Source organism: Physeter macrocephalus, chromosome 9 (assembly GCF_002837175.3).
Source record: "Physeter macrocephalus isolate SW-GA chromosome 9, ASM283717v5, whole genome shotgun sequence".
In the NCBI taxonomy this organism is placed as follows: domain Eukaryota; kingdom Metazoa; phylum Chordata; class Mammalia; order Artiodactyla; family Physeteridae; genus Physeter; species Physeter macrocephalus.
In genome coordinates, this window is record NC_041222.1 from 83,205,825 (window position 1) to 83,227,439 (window position 21,615).

The 21,615-nt window shown below is 40.0% G+C and overlaps 1 protein-coding gene across 3 annotated transcripts in view; it reads left to right on the top strand.

Annotated features, from left to right (window-relative positions):
• Positions 1–21,615, top strand: part of CENPP (centromere protein P) — a 242,670-nt gene that overhangs the window by 23,554 nt on the left and 197,501 nt on the right. For all 3 annotated transcript variants that reach the window (XM_007111296.4, XM_007111297.4, XM_055087290.1), the window contains exons 2-3: positions 12,644–12,825; positions 15,591–15,679. In XM_007111296.4, the coding sequence (XP_007111358.1) occupies positions 12,644–12,825; positions 15,591–15,679 (271 nt within the window). The remainder of the gene's footprint in view (positions 1–12,643; positions 12,826–15,590; positions 15,680–21,615) is intronic.

The following is a 21,615-nucleotide window of genomic DNA, read 5'->3' on the forward strand; positions in this document are numbered from 1 at the left end:
TTGCTGGTTGTTGAGTGAAGCTGGGTCTTGGTGTTGAGATGGAGATCTCTGAGAGATTTTCGTCGTTTGATATTTCGTGGATCTGGGAGGTCTGTTGTGGATCAGTGTCCTGAAGTTGGCTCTCCTACCTCAGAGGCACAGCACTGACTCCTGGCTGGATCACCAAGAGCCTTTCATTCACACAGCGCAGAATAAAAGGGAGAAAAAGTAGAAAGAAAGAGAGGAAGAAAGAAGATAAAATAAAGTAAGATAAAATAAAATAAAGTTATTAAAATATAAAGTAATTATTAAGAAAAAAATTTTTTTTAAGTAGAAAAAAAACGGACAGACAGAAAGAACCCTAGGAAAAATGGTGAAATCAAAGCTATACAGACAGAATCTCACACAGAAGCATACACACTCACAAAAAGCATACACACTCACAAAAAGACGTTAATGGGAAAAAATAATATATCTTGCTCTCAAAGTCCACCTCCTCAATTTGGGATGATTCGTTGTCTATTCAGGTATTCCACAGATGCAGGGTCCATCAAGTTGATTGTGGAGATTTAATCCACTGCTCCTGAGGCTGCTGGGAGAAATTTCCCTTTCTCTTCTTTGTTTGCACAGCTCCCGGGGTTCAGCTTTGGATTTGGCTCCGCCTCTGCATGTAGGTCGCCTGAGGGCATCTGTTCTTTGCTCAGACAGGATGGGGTTAAAGGAGCAGCTGATTCGGGGGCTCTGGCTCACTCAGGCACGGGGGAGGGAGGGGCACCAAGTGCAGGGCGAGCCTGCAGCTGCAGAGGCCGGCATGACGTTGCACCAGACTGAGGAGCGCCTTGCGTTCTCCTGGGGAAGTAGTCCCTGGATCACTGGACCCTGGCAGTGGCGTGCTGCACAGGCTCCTGTGAGGGGAGGTATGGATAGTGACCTGTGCTCGCACAGAGGCTTCTTGGTGGCGGCAGCAGCAGCCTTAGCATCTCATGCCCGTCTCTGGCGTCCGCGCTGTTAGCCGCGGCTTTCGCCCGTCTCTGGAGCTCCTTTAAGCAGCACTGTTAATCCCCTCTCCTCGCGCACCAGGAAACAAAGAGGTAAGAAAAAGTCTCTTGCCTCTTCGGTAGGTCCAGACTTTTTCCCGGACTCCCTCCCGGTTAGCCGTGGTGCACTAACCCCTTCAGGCTGTGTTCACGCTGCCAACCCCAGTTCTTTCCCTGGGATCCGACTATAGCCCGAGCCTCAGCTCAGCTCCCAGCCCCCACCCACCCCGGCGGGTGAGCAGACAAGCCTCTCGGGCTGGTGAGTGCTGGTCCACACCTATCCTCTGTGCGGGAATCTCTCCGCTTTGCCCTCCACACCCCTGTTGCTGTGCTCTCCTCCACGGCTCTGAATCTTCCCGCCTCTGCCACCTGCAGTTTCTGCCCGCGAAGGGGCTTCCTAATGTGTGGAAACCTTTCCTCCTTCACAGTTCCCTCCCACTGGTTCAGGTCCCGTCCCTATTCTTTTATCTCTGTTTATTATTTTTTCTTTTGCCCTACCTAGGTACGTGGGGGAGTTTCTTGCCTTTTGGGAGGTCTGAGGTCTTCTGCCAGCGTTCAGTGGGTGTTCTATAGGAGCAGTTCCAGGTGTAGATGTATTTCTGATGTATCTGTGGGGACGAAGGTGATCTCTGCGCTTTCTCTTCCGCCATCTTCCCGGCCCTCTCCTCCTTGTTAAGAGTTTTGATCATAAATGGATGTTGAATTTTGTCAGACATTTTTCTGCATCTATTGAGATGATCACATGGTTTTTATCTTTTATTCTGTTAATGGGGTGTATCACACTGATTTGCAGATTTGAACCATTCTTGCATTCCTGGACTAAATCCCAGTTGTTCCTGGTGTATGTTGCTTAACGTATTGCTGAATTAGCTTTACTAATGGTTTGTTGAGGACTTATGTTTATGTTCATCACGGATATTGGCCTTGTAATTTTCTTTTGTTGTAGTGTTCATGTCTGAGTTTGGTATCAGGGTAAAGGCCTCATAAGATGATTGTGTAAATTTTCCCTCTCTTCTGTTTTTTGGAACAGTTTGAGAAGGATTGGTTTGTTTCTTTAAATATTTGGTAGAATTCACTAGTGAAGCCATCTGGTCCTGGACTTTTATTTGTAGCCAGGATTTTACACACTAATTCAATTTCCTTATTATTAATTGTTTGTTCAGTTTTTCTGTTTTTTCATGATTCAGTCTTGTTCTATGTTTCTAGAAGTTTTTCTGTTTTTTCTGGATTGTCCAGTTTGTTAGCATATAATTTTTCATACTTTCTTATGATGTAAGTGAGTGGTTTCCTTTGTATTTCTGTGGTGTCAGTTGTAATGTCTCTTCTTTCATTTTGATTTTATTTGTGTCTTCTCTCTCTCTCTCTCTCTTTTTTTGATTATTCTAGCTAAAGTTTTGTCTATTTTGTTTACTTTTTGACTAACCAGCTCTTGGTTTCCTTGATCTTTTATATCACCTTTTTAGGCTGTATTTCATTCTTTTCCTCCTCTGCCCTTTGATATTTCCCTCTACTAACTTTGGGCTTCATTTGTTTTTTATTTGAGAGTTTTTGTTACTGCTTATTATTGCTATGAACTTCCCTCTGAGAATGACTTTTGCTACAGCCCATAGTTTGGTGTGTTTTATTTCTGTTTTCACTTGTCTCATGGTATTTTTTTACTTCTCTTTTGATTTTTCTTTTGAGTCATTCAGTCATGTCAGTAGGATGTTGTTTAATCTCCAAATATTTGTGAATTTTCTAGTTTTCTTGTAACTGATTTCTAATATAATATCATTGTGGTTGGAAAAGATGCTTGATATAATTTCAGTCTTCTTAAATTTATTAAGACTTGTTTTGTGGCTTGACATATGACCTATCCTGGAGAATGTTCCTTGTGTGCTTGGGAAGAATGTGTAGTCTTTCTTTTGAGTGGAATATTCTGTATATGCCTGTTAAGTTCTTAGGGTCTAAATGTGTCATTTAAGACCAATGTTTTTTTGTTGATATTCTCTCTGGATGATCTACATGTTGATGTAAGTAGTGTGCTAAAATCCCCCACTATTGTATTGCTGTCTATTTCTCTTTTTAAGGTCTGTTAATATTGTTTTATATATTTAGGTGCTCCTATATTGGGTGCATAAATATTTACCAGTGTGTCCTCTTGTTGTATTAACTCCTTTATCACTATATAATGACCACCTTTGTCTCTTATTACAACTTTGTCTTAAAGCCTTTTTTTTCCTGGTATAAATATGCTACTTTAGTTTTCTTTTAGTTTCCATTTGGATGGAATATCCTTTTCCATCCCTTCACTTTCAGTGTGTATGTCCTTACATCTGAAGTGAGTATCTTGTAAGCAGCATGATGGGTCTGTTGTTGGTTTTTAAATCTAGTCAGTCACTCTGTGCTTTTTGATTGAAGAATTTAGTCCATTTGTATTTAAAGTAATTTATGATAGGTGTGTGCTTATTGCCATTTTATTTTCTGGAAGTTTTGTAATTCCATTGCTCATTTCTTCACCTCTAGCTCTCTCCTTTTGTGATTTGGTGATTTTCTGTAGTGGTATGCTTAGATTCCTTTCTATCTTTTTTGTGTCTACTGTAGCTTTTTGCTCTGTGGGTACCATGAGGGTTACATAAAACATGTTTATAACTGTCTGTTTTAAGTTGACAATAACTTAAGTTCTAACACATTCTAAATCTCTGCATTTTTACTCCCATAATGTTTTATGTTTTTGATGTTACAATTTAGGTCTTCTTATATTGTGTATACCATAACAAATTGTTGTATTTATCATTATTTTTACTACTTTTGTTTTTCAACCTTCATATTAGCTTTTAGGTGATTAACCTACCACCATTGCACCATTAGATTATTCTGAATTCTTCTATATATTTACCTTTACCAGTGAGAACTATACTTTCTTGTTTCCTGCTTCTACTTATTGACCTTTTGTGTCAGAGAAGTTCTTTTAACATTTCTTGTAAGGCCTATCTGGTGGTGATGAACTCCTTTAGCTTTTGGTTGTCTGGAAAACTATCTCTGCTTTAATTCTGAAGGACCACTCTGCCAGTAGGGTATTATTGGTTGGCAGTTTTTGTCTGTCAGCCTTTGGATATATCATTCCACTTCCTTCTGGCCTGTAGAGTTTCTGCTGAAAACTCTGATGGTCTTTTGGGGTTCCCTGGTACATAACAAGTTGTTTTTCCCTTGCTGCTTTTAAGAATCTCTCCTTGTCTTTACCTTTTGATATTTTAATTTTAATGGGTCTGATGTGGGTCTCTTTAGGTTCCTCTTATTTGGTACTCTCTATGCTTCCTAGATCTGATGTCTGTTTCTTTCCCCAGGTTAGGAAAGTTTCCTGCAATTATTTCTTCAAATAAGTTTTCTGCCCCTTTCTCTCCTCTCCTTCAAGGACCCCTATAATTTGAAAGCTGGTCCGTTTGTTGTTGCCCCATACGTCTTTTTTTGTTTTTTTGTGGTACGCGGGCCTCTCACTGTTGTGGCCTCTCCTGTTGTGGAGCACAGGCTCCGGACGCGCAGGCTCAGCGGCCATGGCTCACGGGCCCAGCCGCTCCGCGGCATGTGGGATCTTCCCGGACCGGGGCACGAACCCATGTTCCCTGCATTGGCAGGCGGATTCTCAACCACTGCGCCACCAGGGAAGCCCACCCCATAAGTCTTTTAAGCTATTTTAGCTTTTTTTTTCATTCTTTTTTCTTTCTGCTGTTCTGATTGGATAACTTATATTGCCATAATTTCAAGTTCACTGATCCTTTTTACTGCTTTATCTAGTCTGATGTTGAACCCCTCTATTGAATTTTTCAGTTTAGTTATTGTAGTCTTCAGGTCTATGACCCCTACTTGGTATTTTCTTATAGTTTCTCTCTCTTTGTTGAAATTCTCATTTTGTTTATCCATTGTTCTCCTGAGCTCTGTGAGCATCTTTATGATCATTATTTTGAACTGCTTATAAGGTAAATCACTTACTTCCATTTGATTAAGATCTTTTCTTGAGGCTTTATCTTGTCCTTTCATTTGAAACATATTCCTGTGTTTCTTCATTTTCTTGACTCTCTGTTGGTATTAGATAAAACAGCCCTCTCTTGCAGTCTTGGAAGAGTGACCTCGTGTAGTAGATGAACTTTATTGTTCAACTCTGTCTTGGTTTTCTCTCAAACCTTGGTGTTGTCCAAGCAGCCTATTTATTTTTAGCTGCTCCGAGTAGTTGAGGGTACCTCAAGACTTGTCAGTGTCGCAAAGGGGAGGTTCTCAGACAGCAGGTAGATTCAGGCTGATTGGCAAGAAGAAGCTCAGGGAGGAGCTTTTAAAGTACGAAAATATACCTCTTTCAGGGAAGACTGCTCCCTCTCCCCTGAGCCCTGGTAATAGCCGGGTAAGAAGTGTTTCTTCGTTTGTAACTTTTCTTTCGAACTCATGAACATAAGCCCTGCTGGCCACCAGAGCCAGGCTATAAAGGGATGTGTCCTCTGGACAGCATTCACAACAGTTGGGGTGCACAAGCCCCTGTCTTGGAGACACTGATAGCTTGGGGCCTGGTCAGGTGGAAAGCATGAAGGGTAGCATCCTCTGGCCTCCTCAATCTCTTCAGAGGATTGTAATTGGGCCCTGACTGTGTGTTTAATGATAAGCCTGCCACTCAGGCTCCAGTTCTGAAGATAAGCTTATTTGCCTCTTTCACATTAAGATTAGGAGTGCATTTTAGTCTGCTATATCTCCACTGTGCCCTGGGGCCATTAGTCATTTAAGAACTATTTCTCCTTTTGTTACAGTGCTATGGGACCCACAATAAGTTCTGCTGTAAGTTCTGTTGACTGACAGAGCCCAGTGAATAAGAGTTGTCCAACTGGGCAGCAGCCACAAAAATCAGGGTTCCACAGAGTGCACAAACTCCTTTCCAGGAGATACTGGTGATATGGAGTAAGACAGAGAGAGAGTACAAAGATGATGCTCTGGCCTCTTTCTTTGGAGGTATTTAAGTAGGCTCTTGTATGATGTTAAATTAGAAGTCTTCAGGCCAAAGCTTTAAGGTAAGGAAGTAGGCCTCTTAAACAGAAACACTGATTGCTTTTTTTGTTGGCTGCCTCTGTGCTGGGCTCTGGGGTAGGTGAGTCTGCATGCATGAGCCCTTTAAGAACTGTTTTTCGGTTCCCTATAGTGGGGATCCCCAACCCCTGGGCCACGGACCACTACCGGTCTGTGGCCTGTTAGGAACCGGGCTGCACAGCAGGAGGTGAGTGGTGGCAGAGTGAGTGAAGCTTCATCTGTATTTACAGCTGCTCCCCACAGCTCACATTACCGTCTGAGCTCTGCTTCCTATGAGCATTATGGTAACTTGTATAATTATTTCATTATATATTACAATGTAATAATAATAGAAATAAAGTGCACAATAAATGTAATGTGCTTGAATCCTCCCAAAACCATCCCCCACCCCCGCCGGTCTGTGAAAAAATTGTCTTCTGTGAAACTGGTCCCTGGTGCCAAAAAGGTTGGAGACCGCTGCCCTTTAGCCTTGTGAATCTCATGGACACAAGGCTTGTTGGCTTTCAAAGCTAGATATTTTAGGGGCTTGCCTCTCAGGTGCTGGTCTGAAAATTTGGGGTGCCAGCTGTGGTGTTCACACCTTTCACTCCTCAGGGAGCAGGTTGGGGTTGTTAGTCCCTCTTGATTGTGGGTTGCCGTGCAACAGGTGGCTTTTATGTGGATTGTGTCTCAGCCTCTACTATCCATTTCAACATAGGCTTTTTCTCATTTGCCTGATGTGTAGGAGTTGCTCAGCTAGTTTTTGGGTTTCTTTCAGAGAAAATTGTTTCATATGTAGGTGTAGATTTGGTGTGACGATGGGAGGAGGTGAATTCATGATCCTCTTATGTACCCACTTTGAACGTAGAGCTATTTCTCCCTTCAACTGTCTCAGTTTTTGCTTTGAAATATAGTCAGCTCTGTATCTGCAGGTTTCATATCCATAGTTCTGCATCCATGGATTTTGGTATTTGTGGTGAGTCAAGGAACCAGTACCCTACAGATACTGAAGGAAAACTGTATTTTGATATCTGTCATTAGGTTTGTAAATGTTTATAATTTTTATGTCTTGCTGTATTGAACCTTTCATTAATATATATATATATTTTTCTTTGTCTCTTATAACCTCTTTTGACTTAAAGTCTATTTTGTTTGATATTAGTATCCCCAGTCCTGCTCTCTTTCTGTTCCTTTTTGCATGGAGTATCTTTTTCCATCCTTTCACTTTTAGTCTTTGTATCTGAAGTGGTTCTCTTATAGACAGCATATGGTTGAAGCCTGTGGTTTTATCAGTTCTTCCAAACTCAGTGTTTTGTTTGGAGGATTTAACCCCTTTACATTTAAATAAGTACTTATACGGAGAGATTTATTTCTGTCATTTTGCTCTTTGTTTTTTGTGTGTGTGCCCTTAAGCTCTTTTGTCCCTCATTTCCTGTATTTCTGTCTTTTGAGAAGTGCTAAAATTTCTTTCTCATTTGCTTTGATATATATTCTTTAGCTATTTTCTTTGTGGTTATCAGGGATTATAAATAATATGCTAAAGTTACAACACTCTTAATTTGAATTTATACCCACCTCATTTCAATAACATACAAAAATTCTGCCTGTTTACAGCTCCATCCCCACTGTTTTTGTTTTTTTATGTTACAGAATTACATCTTAATACTTTTGTGACCCCCTGAACATAAACTAATAATTCTTTTAAATGCATTCATCTCTTAAATTTTGTAGAAAACATGATTTGGAGTTACAGATGAAAGTTATACTCATAGTACCTTTAATAATTTTTTAAAATGTTAAATCATGTAGGAAAAGAAGTTCAGTTATAAGCCATTGTTACAATACTAGTAGATTTTATATGCCCATATACTAATTTTATTGAGATCTTTATTTCTCCACATGGCTTCATGTTACTGTCTAGTGTACTTTTATTTTACTTTACAGGACTGCCTTGAGCATTTCTTGGAGGTCATGTCTAGTGGTAACAAGCTTCCTCAGCTTTTGTTTCTTTGAAAATGTGTTGATTTCTTCCTCACTTTTTTTTTTTTTTAATATTTATTTATTCGGCTGCACCGGGTCTTAGTTGCGGAACACAGGATCTTTAGTTGCAGCATGTGAAATCTTATTTGCAGCACGTGAACTCTTATTTGCAGCATGTGGGATCTAGTTCCCTGACCAGGGATCAAACCCAGGCCCCCTGCATTGGGAGCTCAGAGTCTTAGCCATTGGGCCACCAGGGAAGTCCCACTTCCTCACTTTTGAAAGAAAATTTTGCCAGAAGGATTGTTGGTTGATGGTTTTCTTCTTTTAGCACTTTGAATATATTGGCCCACTGTTTTCTGGCCTCCAAAACTTCTGATGAGGAATCTGCTCTTATATTATTGAGGATCCATTGTATGTGATGATTTGCTTTTCTCTTGCTGCTTTCAAAATCTCTCTTTACCCTTGGTTTTTGAAAATTTGATTATGTCTCATTGTGACCCTCTTTGAGTTCATCTTATTTAGAGTTAGTTGAGCTTCTTGAATGTTAGCATTCATGTCTCTCATCAAGTTTGGGACACTTTTTACCATTATTTCTTTTTTTTTTTTTTTTTTTTTTAATTTTTGGCTACATTGAGTCTTTGTTGCTGCATGCAGGTTTTCTCTAGTTGTGGCGAGCAGGAGCTATTCTTTGTTGCAGTGCATGGGCTTCTTATTGCAGTGACTTCTCTTGTTGCAGAGCATGGGCTCTAGGTGCGCAGGCTTCAGTAGTTGTGGTATGTGGGCTCAGTATTTGTGGCTCGCAGGCTCTAGAGTGCAGGCTCAGTAGTTGTGGCATGTGGGCTTAGTTGCTCCGCAGCATGTAGGATCCTCCCGGACCAGGGCTCAAACTTGTGTCCCCTGCATTGGCAGGTGGATTCTTAACCACTGCGCCCCCCGCAGGGAAGCCCTTTACCATTATTTCTTGAAATAGTTTCTCTTCCCCTTTTCCTCTTGCTTTTCCTACTGGTACTCCCACAATGCATACGCTGGTCCTTGTGGTGTGTCCCACTGGTCCCTTAGGCTCTGTTTGCTTTTCTTCAGTGTTTTTTCCTTCTGTTCCTCAGTCTCCATTTCCAGTGTCTTATCTTCAAGTTCACTGATTCATTATTCTGTCTGAATCTGCCTTTGAATTCCTCTGGTGAATTTTTCATTTTAGTTATTGTACTTTTCAGGTCCAGAATTTCTTTTTGGTTTTCTGTCTTTTTTTTTTTTTTTTTGCGGTACGCGGGCCTCTCACTGCTGTGGCCTCTCCCGTTGCGGAGCATAGGCTCCGGACGCACAGGCTCAGCGGCCATGGCTCATGGGCCCAGCTGCTCCATGGCATGTGGGATCTTCCTGGACTGGGACACGAACCTGCGTCCCCTTCATCGGCAGGCGGACTCTCCACTGCGCCACCAGGGAAGCCCGGTTTTCTGTCTTTATACTGATGTTTCCATTTTGTTCACACATCGTCTTCTTAACTTTCTCCACATCGTCCTTTATTTCTTTGAGCATCTTTAAGGCTTCTGTTTTAAAGTCTTTGTCTGATATATCTGCCATTAAGTCTTTTTCAGGGACAGATTCTTTCGAATATTTTTTTTTCTTTGAATGGGCCATGCTTTTCTGTTTTTTGTATGCCTTGTGATATTTTGTTGAACACTGGACATTTTAATTTAATAATGTGGTAACTCTGGAAATCAGATTCTCCCCCCTCTTCCCCAGTGTTTGCACTTTTTAAAATTGTTTTAGATTGTTTTGTTGTTGTTGTTGTAGGCTGTCTGTGTGCTGAGGATCAGCCTGAAGTGTAAACTTAATGTCTAATTATGTCTTTTCTGAGCTTTTACTTGGGTATGTGCAATCATTTTCTAATTTTTCCCACATATTTAGTTTGATTTTTCATGTCCTAGTCTTTAATGTCTGACTCCTGAAAAGGAAAAGGCAAAAATGATGGTGGAAAACAAAAAGTGACAGCTCTTTAAATATCCTTAATGCTACCTCAGCCAGAGGGTAGGGACTTGCAGCAGTGACTACCCTCCTCTTTGTCTGCATCTCTGTGATCAGCAGCCGCAATCAGCAACTGGAGCACAGATACTCAATATTTGGGGGACAGAGTCCTTTTTGCCCACTCTTGCTCCCCTAAGCTGTGTGCAGGTGGCTCCAAGAACATGTGCACAGCTGCCTGCCATGTTGTTGGAGGGGGCGTGGGTAGCTACTACTGTGCTAAGAGCTGAAATTGCCCACAATTTACTGTAATGTACATTTAAGCCTTCTCCATGAAGTTGCAAGCCTTCAGCAGTCTCCAGAGTTCCAAAAAAGTTATATCAGACAGATTCTGCCACTGCAATTACTTCCTAGTTTGGGAGATAGTTTCCTGGTGCTTCCTACTCTGCCATCTTCATAGAATCCTAGATCATTGAGTTTTAAACTCAAGTCTTGTGTAGATTTGCTTTAAAAGAAAAAAATCTTCCTGTGAACATCTAATTTGGGGCAAAAAAATATATGCTACTAAGACAAATTTGCAAATAATAAATAAAACTACAAAACCATAAAACGCATATCCCTAGTTCATTCAGAATAGCATCATTAATTGTAATGGACCAATGATGTTTTGCTCAAAGTAAATTACTGCTATGAATGAGAATATGCAGGTTATCTTTTTATTTGGTGGTAATATGTACATAACATAAAACTTACCATTTTAACCCTTTTAAATTATATAGTTTAGTTCACATTGTTGTGCAACCATCACATCATTATTCATCTCTAAAATGATTTCATTGTCCCACAGAGAAACTTTGTACCCAGTAAACAATAACTCCCATTTTTCCATTTCTCAGCCACAAGTTCTTTCTTGAGTTCTGTATATCTATCCTTTAATGTGTTTACTTAGTTCTCTTATCAGTTTGCTCTGTTGGAAATACCTTGAAATTTTCATCTGTAGTTTGCTGTGTCATTGTTTAGTATTCACTTGGAAGGAACTCATTTATATAAAGATTACCTCTGTTCTTTTTTTCATTAGCTTTATCTATTTAATTTTCAAACAGCAAATACAAAAGAGCATGTTGTAGTCTCTCAGATGACATAGAATATACTTATAGTGATATTTTAAATTAGCATTAAAACAAAATTTAAAAAATTTATACAGGCTTTATACAAGTTTTGAAATATGAGTGTGAAGATACAGTTAGGTTATTCTTTATAGACATGGTATATGGTCATAAGAACATAGGCTAATGTAGTGGGATTAGAAAAGGAGGGATAGTTATGTGGGGAAGCAGAAAAGATGACCTCAGATCCAGATGTGAGAGGAGTAATAGAGCAAGGGTGACCCTCAAAAACTGGAACCTGGGCTTCCCTGGTGGCGCAGTGGTTGAGAGTCCGCCTGCCGATGCAGGGGACGTGGGTTCGTGCCCCGGTCCGGGAAGATCCCACATGCCGCGGCGCAGCTGGGCCCGTGAGCCATAGCCACTGGGCCTGCGCATCCGGAGCCTGTGCTCCGCAATGGGAGAGGCCACAGCAGTGAGAGGCCCGCGTACCGAAAAAAAAAAAAAAAAAAAAAATGGAACCTGCTATAGCAGGGGACAGATTTTATCATTAACAAGAGTAAGGAAATTTGAAGGAAAAACTAATTTGAAGGAGAAAACATTTGATGCTTTATCAAGTTAAATCTACCTTGCAGGAAGAAGAGAGATGATTAAAGGTGTGTTTTAGGAGTTACTGGCATAAAAGAGCTGAGATTAATCATCAAATATTCTTCTGGAATGAGAGAATGCATATTCAGAAGAGCAGAGGCAAGAGTGTTAGGGTTTTCTTCTAACACGGGAGACAAAAAGCAGGGACAGTGGAAGACCCAAGATGTAAAATGAGAATCAGGATAATCATGCCCCAGAAGGAAAGGAAAGCATGTTTAAGATAGTGGAAGTCAGCAGTGTAGAATGTGGCTGATAGCATGATGGCAATAAAGGATTACAAAAAATAAAATATCATTTAATGCGATTATTTGCTGAAATTTTACTTTTTCAAGGAAAACAGAGCTATATGTTTCAGTGCAGAATATCTGATTACAGTGTTGTTTAGAGATTATGCTATTCGTTATTCGTTTGGAATTTTTACCTCTATACTCTTCAATTTCGCAAGAATCTCTTTCTTAGTATAAAATGCTTTGTGATACTTCACTTGTTTTAGAAGTTGAAGCTAGCTGATTTATTTTGTTTTTAGGTTCATCATATCTTTTAAAATAGTTTGAGGCGTCTTGGGATATCAGGAATTTAGGTTGGAACACTTTAAATATTCCAGCCTAAACAGACATTTTAATTTTACAAAGTACTCCTGTTGTAATTTATAGCTGTTTCTAATATGTAGGAAAATGGTATTATAACTTGGTTAGGTTTGTTTTATATTGAGATTAATGATTGCAGTGTTAGTAGCCACATTGGTTTAAAAAAAATCTCACTGGTTTTAAGAAAAATCTTACTAGTTTTAATGGGAAGAGAGTAAGAAGGATAAAATGGGAATGGTTTGAAGAAATTTATAGATATTAGTTGAAACACTTGTTAGTGGTTTCTTAATTGAAGTAATTATTTGTGGTATTTGCTTTTTAGAAAATCATTTCGAGACATATACCAAGCAGATTCTGAAGGATGGGAATTGTCAAAGGATCTGAGAAGTCATCTTGGACATTTAGAATCAGAACTTCAGTTTCTAAGTACGCTTACTGGCATCAGTATAAGACATTACTCCAAAAAGACAGAGGACCTAACGAGCACTGAGATGACAGAAAAGAGTAAGCATTAGTTTCTTTTGCTTTTTTTTTTTTTTGGCTGCACTGTGTGGCATCTTAGTTTCCCAACCAGGGATTGAACCTGGGCCCACGGCAGTGAAAGTGCTGAGTCTTAACCACTACGCATCCAGGGAATTTCCAGAGTAAGCATTAATTTAAATCTAGAAGTGGTATTGAAGTTTACCTTACTATACATAGGAAATTGGTTGTCTTATCATTGAATTAAAATTCTGCAAGATAACGATTTGAATGTGTGGTTGTGGTAAACTTGTTTTGTCAAGTGTCTATTCAATATCACAGTGTGTGTAATACTATTAAAAGCTGCCTGAGGTACATATTAAAGAAGACACAGTCTGTCATTAAGTAATTTAATAGTCAAGTAACAGCCATAAGCGATTTTAAGAACAGTAGCAGCATTAATTTGTAAATCTTAGCTGTTGTTCACTACTGACATGAGAGCTGTGTCATCTGTGGTGCTCTGCTTGTGGCCAAGATAAATATTTCAAGAGCTGGACCATTTGGCAGAGGAGGGTTTCTGGTCCCAATGACTTACGTTTTATTACCAAGGATCTCTGATGCACTAACAAGTAAGGGGAAGCTAATTCAGCTGTGCGATTGGATGTTGGGAACTTGGTTTAGAAGAAGGAATCACTTTAGGAAATGCTTCATGATTTTTCCACTAAAATAACCCTCATGACCAGGGAGAGGAAGAGTGACCCTCAGAAGGTGGTGGGCAGCTCACCTCAGTGAAACTTTGAATTACATGTAGAAATGAAATTTAGACACTTCACGTACTTGAAAGGAATAGATGGAATACAGAGAATATGGAGAGTGAGATTTTACTGTACAAAAATCTCAGTCTTTCTATTTTGAGCCCCAGGTTTACCCCATCTGTAGAGGTACTTGGTGGTGCCCATTCAGAATGCCTTTGAATGGGCTTGATTCTGAGCTTTCCCCATTGCTGGCTTAGGTTTTAATTTTCCTGGATCTGCCAGGTTAGTTCCACTTTTTCGTGTAATATCTAGCTTATCCATCTGATTTTTAGCTTCTAAAATTAGGTTACTCTCATCTTTTTCTCTTTATCCCTGTAAAATTGTGCCCTTCTGGGGGAAGGGGCAATATAGGGGTAGATTAAGAGGTACAGACTATTAGATATAAAACAAGCTACGAGGATATATTATACAACATGGGGAATATAGCCAACATTTTATAATAACTATAAATGGAATATAACCTTTAAAAATTGTGAATCAGTATATTGTCCACGTGTAATGTATATGTATTGTACAGCAACTATACTTCGGTTTTTAAAAAAAGAGAATTGTGGGGACTTCCCTGGTGGTGCAGTGCTTAAAAATCTGCTTGCCAGTGCATGGGACACGGGTTTGAGCCCTGGTCCCGGAAGATCCCACATGCTGTGGAGCAGCTAAGTCCATGTGCCACAACTACTGAGCCTGCGCTCTAGAGCCCGCGAGCCACAACTACTGAGCCCACGTGCCACAACTACTGAAGCCCACTCGCCTAGAGCCCGCATGCCTCAACTACTGAGCCCATGTGCCTCAACTACTGAAGCCCGCGCGTTCTAGCACTCACATGCCACAACTACTGAGCCTGTGTGCTGCAACTACTGGAGCCTGCATGCTAGAGCCCATGATCTGCAGCAAGAGAAGCCACCACAATGAGGAGCCCTCGCACTGCAACGAAGAGTAGCCCCCACTCACCACAACTGGAGAAAGCCCATGCGCAGCAACGAAGACCCAACACAACCAAAAATAAATAAAATTGTTTTAAAAAAGGGCTTCCCTGGTGGCGCAGTGGTTGAGAGTCCACCTGCCGATGCAGGGGACACGGGTTCGTGCCCCGGTCCGGGAAGATCCCACATGCCGCGGAGCAGCTAGGCCCGTGAGCCATGGCCGCTGAGCCTGCGCGTCCGGAGCCCGTGCTCCGCAACGGGAGAGGCCACAACAGTGAGAAGCCTGCGTACCGCAAAAAAAAAAAAAAAAAAAAAATGAAACTCTACCAATTTCTTTAAAAAAAAACTAGATGAAAATAAAAATTAAAAAAGAATTGTGCCCGTTTAAAAATACCTTCATTAGCACAAGTAGATGGTAATAAAGTCAGAATAATGGTTATCTCTTGCGGGGGACATAGTGTATAGCCTGGAAAGGGCATGAGGGAACATTATGGGGTACTTTAAACTTTCTGTATCTTGATCTTAGTGGTGGTTACATGGGAAACAGTTGTAAATATATATATATGTATATATATATACATTTATACATATATATGTATATGTATATATATATATAAATCATGCTGTATACTTAAGAATAGGGCATTTTATGCATTTGAGTGTATTCATGTTATACCTAAAAAAATACTTTTGCTATCATTTTAGTAAAGTTTTAAGAGTTAACTGAGGTAAATACATGGATTTAATTTATTGTCTAACTAGAAGCAGATAATGTTGAAAAAATGAAAAATATCTAACAGTTATCATGATTCAAATTTGTCTAGGGTCATACTAGCATATTTCTGTTTCTTACCTTAATCTTTGGTATAATTGATAACTAGAAAGTACAAGTTGTCTTTAATCTTATTTTGCAAAGGCAATCAATTTGGTGCACATTCTTCCAGGTATTTTCAATGCAAATACACTCTCACACATACACCCACTTATATTATAGGTATCCACACAAAATTAAATAATAGATATTTAAAGGAAATTGTTATTTGCAAACAAAAATATTTATTTTTCTGATTTACAGGTATAAAGAAAGTTCTTCAGAGACACAGATTATCAGGAAATTGCCACATGATTACGTTTCAACTTGAATTTCAGCTTCTGGAAATCCAGGTAAATTAAGAATACATTGTGATAGATAACACAGATTCTGCTGCTATGAAATAAAAGCTCCCACACCCCAGTCTTCAGCAGTGGCTGAGTTGAGGAGACGTTCTTGAGCTAGGGCCCCCTCGTAGCACATTTGTGCAAAGTGGTACCATTAAAAAAATTTTTAAGTATGAATACCCCAGCAACTGCGTACAGTAGGATTGTTGCTGAGAGCATAGTGCTTTATTGGAGGACAGGTAGTAAGATGTTCCTGGGCTTCCAGTGCAAGCCCCGAGGTCATGGGAACAGTCTTGGATGCCCTCAGTCGTCAGCTGATATCTCAGTCATCTATTATCTATTAGTTATCTATGGCTGCTTAACATTTTCTCCCAAATTTAACAGCTTAAACCAACAAAACACATTTATTATCTCACCATTTTCTGTGGGTCAGGTATTTGGGAGCAGCACAGTTGGTGTTCTTGCTCAGGGCCTCTCCTATATTTGTGGCCATGTGGGATCACTACAATCTGAAGGCTGCTCAGGGCTGGAGGGTTAGACTTCAAGGTGGTTCACGGTTATGCCAGCAAGTTATACAGGACTGCTGAGACACAACATAGGAGGAAGATACTCTTGGTTAGGATTTTCACATAAAATCAGAAAGCAGACAGAATATTAACGTGCAGCCCCTGGCCAGGATAGGGCAAAACAAGACTCAGACATCTTCAAAGTCTGGCTCCAAGAAGAATGGGATCCAGGCATAATTTTGAGAAATGATCAATTCTGGGCACATGCTTTGATAGCAGAAGGCAATTTCAACCTGTTGGTTTTATGAGTTTGGGCCTACAGGGAGTATGTGTAGAGGAGAGGAACAGGGAAGGGCAGGCACGCTGCCTTGGCCCCAGTTCATCAGATAACTAAAGTGGATGTAGACCAGTTGTCACAACCAAGTCATATGGATCTGCTGCTTGCTTACATTCGCAGTCATGTGACTGGGTTCCTCATGCTTATCCTCAGCCACAGAAATAGCCTCAAGTTGTCCCTTTTTGTATGCAACAGGAGTTGATGTCACATATCAGAAACTGTCCCCAACTAGTCAGGAGTAACTGGGTCCAGGTATCTGGGCTAGAGGTTTTGCTTCTTGAGAACTCTTTGCAGTCTATGTCCCTGTTTGTCACCACAGACCCTGACAGGCTGAGAACTGACTGAGGGATATCTAGGCCTCTCATCTGATGGCAGAGTTTCCAGCTTGCTTCCACCTCAGAGTATCCCCCTTTAGTCTGTCAAGTGACCAAGAACATCCACAGTGTGGCTTTGCCAAAGCCGGTTGAGTAGGATGTCATGGACATGGGTGATGAGTGTCCCTAGGGAAGGTAAACTGTTCCCAGGTTGGCACCAGGCCTTGGAGCCATGCAGAGTCACCAAGATGATATTGTAGTTCTGCATGACCTCAAGCATCATCTGCTGAAGACTAAAACAGAATATGGACCCAAATGGGTTGATCTCGTTTAGGATGAAAAGCCCATGCCAGGACTCCAGACTTCTCCTTTGTGTGGCCCAGGAATTCCTGGATGTTGTCTCATTGCATAAGGATGCATAGTTGGACAACTACCTTTTCTTTCTTTATGGCTAATGTGATCCTAAGCTCAGAGTGGTGAGATACCGAATGCTTACCTGCATTCTGGCCTCCATTAATGGCCAGGCCTATAATCTGTGTCGGGTTGGCAGAGACAGAGGTCTGAGGTCTAGTTCCATGTCTGAGAACATCTGCACTATCAGTGTATACATTGTCTAGGAAACTGCTCAGGGGCATCCTAGTAGCCTTGGGGTCCTACAGGCTTTTTCTGCTGTTGGCATTCACCTTTTTTGTAGTCACTCCCTGACTTATCTGGAGAGACGCTAGACTGCTAGCAAAATTAGGCTTATCCTTGGGAGGATGTCCACAAGTCCAACTGAAAAAAGAAAGACCATCCTCTGAAGTTTAGGTGAACAAGCTGCTCAGTGGAGCTATACATTCCAGGATAGGTTGTGGCCAAAGATTGATTAGTGTGCTCATTAGTGGGGCTTTGGCCTGAGAGATAAAATAGACTGGAATATTTTAATTTCATTTTGTTGAAGTTCCATACTGTGGTCACCTTAAGCCTCTGAAGAAAAGCATCAAGTGGTAATTTGATCACATCATGAGTTAGATCAAGGATGAGGTTTCAGTTTGGGGGCATTTTTTATAATGCAGCGTGCTTCTTAAGAATGGCTATTACCTGGCCAGAGGCATTCCCAGCATGAACTGGCACTGGGCCCCTGCAGCTCCCACAGTAGCTTAGCTTGATGGTCCTGGGTGGCCACCATGAAGCCACATAGACAGGACCAGAGCCATGTGGGCCCTACCATACAGGACCTGCTACCCCTGCTATAGTGGCCATGCTCCCTGCCTCCTACCAGGCAGTAGTGGCACCAGTCCAGACCTCACCTTTTAAGCTAATATTCTGATCATACCACCAAAGCATGATTGAAAATTTTGTAACCATTTAGTATTGGCCTAAAGTTATACTGTTAGCTCACATGCTGAATGAATTAGAATTAGTTGAGCTGCACATAACAGAAAACTTAAAAATAAGGAAGGTTCAAAGTACTAGAAGTTTATTTCTCTATTGCTTAAACAAAATTGCAGGATATGTTTTCAAGGGGTAGTATGGTGGTTTCATGATCATCAGGCTCTGCCATCACCCATGTGACTTCCAAATCATGGTGCAGTTATCACTTTAGCATTTCAGACATCAGGAAAGGGCTGGGCAAACCAGGGCTCACCTTTTCCATTGAAGGACACTTCTCAGAAGTTGTAACACCCATCATTTTCACCTACATTCTAATGGCCAATAAATTAGTGCAAGGGAGGTTGGAAATTTAGTCTTCATTATGCATGCCCATGTAGCCAGTGAAAAAATTGGAGCAAGAAAGAAATACAAATATTGGGGACTACCAGCAGTTTCTGTCCCACATGCTTTAGGGGATGCAGGAAAAAAAAAAATTTAAGGAGAGGAACAATTTATATTCTTTGAAAGATGTAGAACACAGTAATTGCTGAATCTCTAAAGGGACATAAGTTGTCATTATATACATTTCAAAGTATGTAGGTGATTTTCAACTGCTTGGTTTTACCTAATTTGCTACAAAAAGAGCATGCTGTCCCAGGCTATGTTAAGAATACTCCCTTTCTCTCTGCACCTTTCCAGTTTTATGATTTTTATTATTTATTGGTAAACTGTCAGATGTTCTAGACCTACTTGGGTAAGTATATTTTTTGAACTATATCTCTAGTGGAATTGCCAAGTTAAAGGAGATTTACATGTAAATTCTGATTGATAGTATCAAACTGCCTTCTAAAATAATTTTACCATTTTACGTGTTGAGCAGATTTTTATAGTTGAGGCTGAGGCTGATAGAAAAAAGTAGTCATAAATAAATAGCAACCTTCTGTGTTCAAAAACACTTTTTAAAACAAAATTTCCACTAGAGGGAGATGTTTAACTATCAGAAAATTAGAAAGTAACCTAAACAATAAAATTATCTTATAGAATATTGTTATAATAAAATCATGGTAGTACAATGTTAGAAACCAAAGTGACCTAAAATCATATTAATAGAATGCTGAGACCAAAAGTGACCTTATAGATTATCTAGGTCAACCCTCTTATAGGGAAATACACCCAGAATGTTTGAATGATTACCCATGTTGGCACAGCTATTATTGTCAAATGCAGTTGGAGCATACAACTCTTTTCCCCAGATTTACTCTCTGGTGTTGTTAGTGCTATTGTACTGTTTGTGAGGAGTTGCAAGAACATTAGAATTAACATGTGTCAGCATTCATAGTCCATGCAGCATAATAAGTCAAATGGGTGGCAGTTTCTGGGGGAAGTGACAGTTAAGTATGTTTTCATAACTACTCTCCCTGAAATGCAATGAAATGAAAAAAAAGATTCAAAAATAGGGAAAATTTTAAATTAAAAAGAATATTTGGTCCTGGCCAACTTCAACTACTGGGAGCTATAAAAAATAAAATTGGCAGCTTGAATAATCACAAAGGTTTGAGAGACAACCAAGAACTAGGGCAGGGTTGAACAGTAAGGTTCATCTCCTACACAAGGCCAGCCCTTCAAGACTGGAGAGGTGACTGTTTCATCTAATGCATAGAAACCAACATAGATAATCAAGTAAAATGAAGAAACAGAGGAATATGTGTGAAACAAGAAAGAACAAGATAAAACCTTAGGAAAAATCCTTAACGAAACAGAGATAAGTAATTTACCTGATAAAGAGTTCAAAGTAATGGTCATAAAGATGCTAGCCGAACTCAGGAGAAGAATGGATGAACACATGGAGAACTTCAACAAAGATATGGAAAATATAAGAAAGTTCCAAACAGAAGTCCCCAAGCTAAAGAGTACAATAACTGAACTGAAAAATACATTGGAGATTTTAACAGCAGACAGCATGAGACAGAAGAAAAGACTAGTGAACTCAAAGACAGGGCACAGGAACTCACCAAATCAAAGCAGCAAAAACGAAAAAGAATGAAAAAAAAGTGAAGATAGCTTAAGGGATTTATGGGACAACACGCAGTGTGCTAACATTCACATTATAAGGAGTTCCAGAAGGAGAAGAGAAAGGGTCTGAAAACATATTTGAAGAAATAATAGTGGAAAACTTCCCTAAACTGTAAAAACAGTTCTCCAGATCCAGGAACCCCAGAGAGCTCCAAATAAGAGGAACCGCAAAAACCCCACACCGACACATTAAAATTAAAATACCAAAATTTGAAAACAAGGAGAGACTCTTAAAAGCAGCGAGACAAAAACAATTGTTATGTACAAGGGAACACCCTAAAGACCTTAAGCAGATTTTTCAGCGGAAACTTTGCAGGTCAGATGAGAGTGGCATATGTATTCAAAGTGCTGAAAGAAAAAAAATTCCAACCAAGAATTATCAACCTGGCAAAGTTATCATTCAGAATCGAAGAAGAGGTAAAAGAATTTTGCAGATAAGCAAAAGCTAAAGGAGTTCATCACCACTAAATCAGCCTTAAAAGAAATGTTAAAGGGATTTCTTTAAGCTGAAAAGAAATGGCACTAATTGGTAACAGGAAAACATGAAAGTATAAATCTCACTGGTAAATGTAAATATGTAGTATAGGTAGTGAATTCATCACTTATAAAGCTAATACAAAGGTTAAAAGACAAAAATAGTAAAAACAACTAACTACAATAATTATTTAAGGGATATACATGATAAAAATATGTAAAATGTAAAATCAAGAACATAAAACTTTGAGGGGGAGAGTAAACATGTAGAGCTTTGGAATGTGTTTAAGTTGTTATCAACTTAAAAGAGACTGTTATAAATGTAAGTTGTTATTTGTAAGCCTCATGATAACCATAAAGCCAAAACCTATAGTAGATACACAAAAGGTAATGAGAAAGGAATATTAGCATACCACTAAAGAAGGTCATTTAACCACAAAGGAAGAAAGCAAGAGAAGAACAGAGAAACTACAAAACACTACAAAATAATGAACAAAGTGGCATTAAGTACATACCTATCAATAATTACTTTACATTTAAATGGACTAAATTCTCCAATAAAAAGAAATAGAGTAGATGAACAAATAAAAAACAAGACCCCTCTGTACTCTGCCTACAAGAGACTCACTTCAGGTGTAAGGACACACACAGACTGAAAGTCAAGGGGTGGAAAAATATATTCCATGCAGATGAAAGCCAGAAGAAATCTGTGGTAGCTATACTTATATCAGACAAAATAGACTTTTAATAAAAGGCGATAGGGCTTCCCTGGTGGCGCAGTGGTTGCGCGTCCGCCTGCCAATGCAGGGGAACCGGGTTCGCGCCCCGGTCTGGGAGGATCCCACATGCCGTGGAGCGGCTGGGCCCGTGAGCCATGGCCGCTGG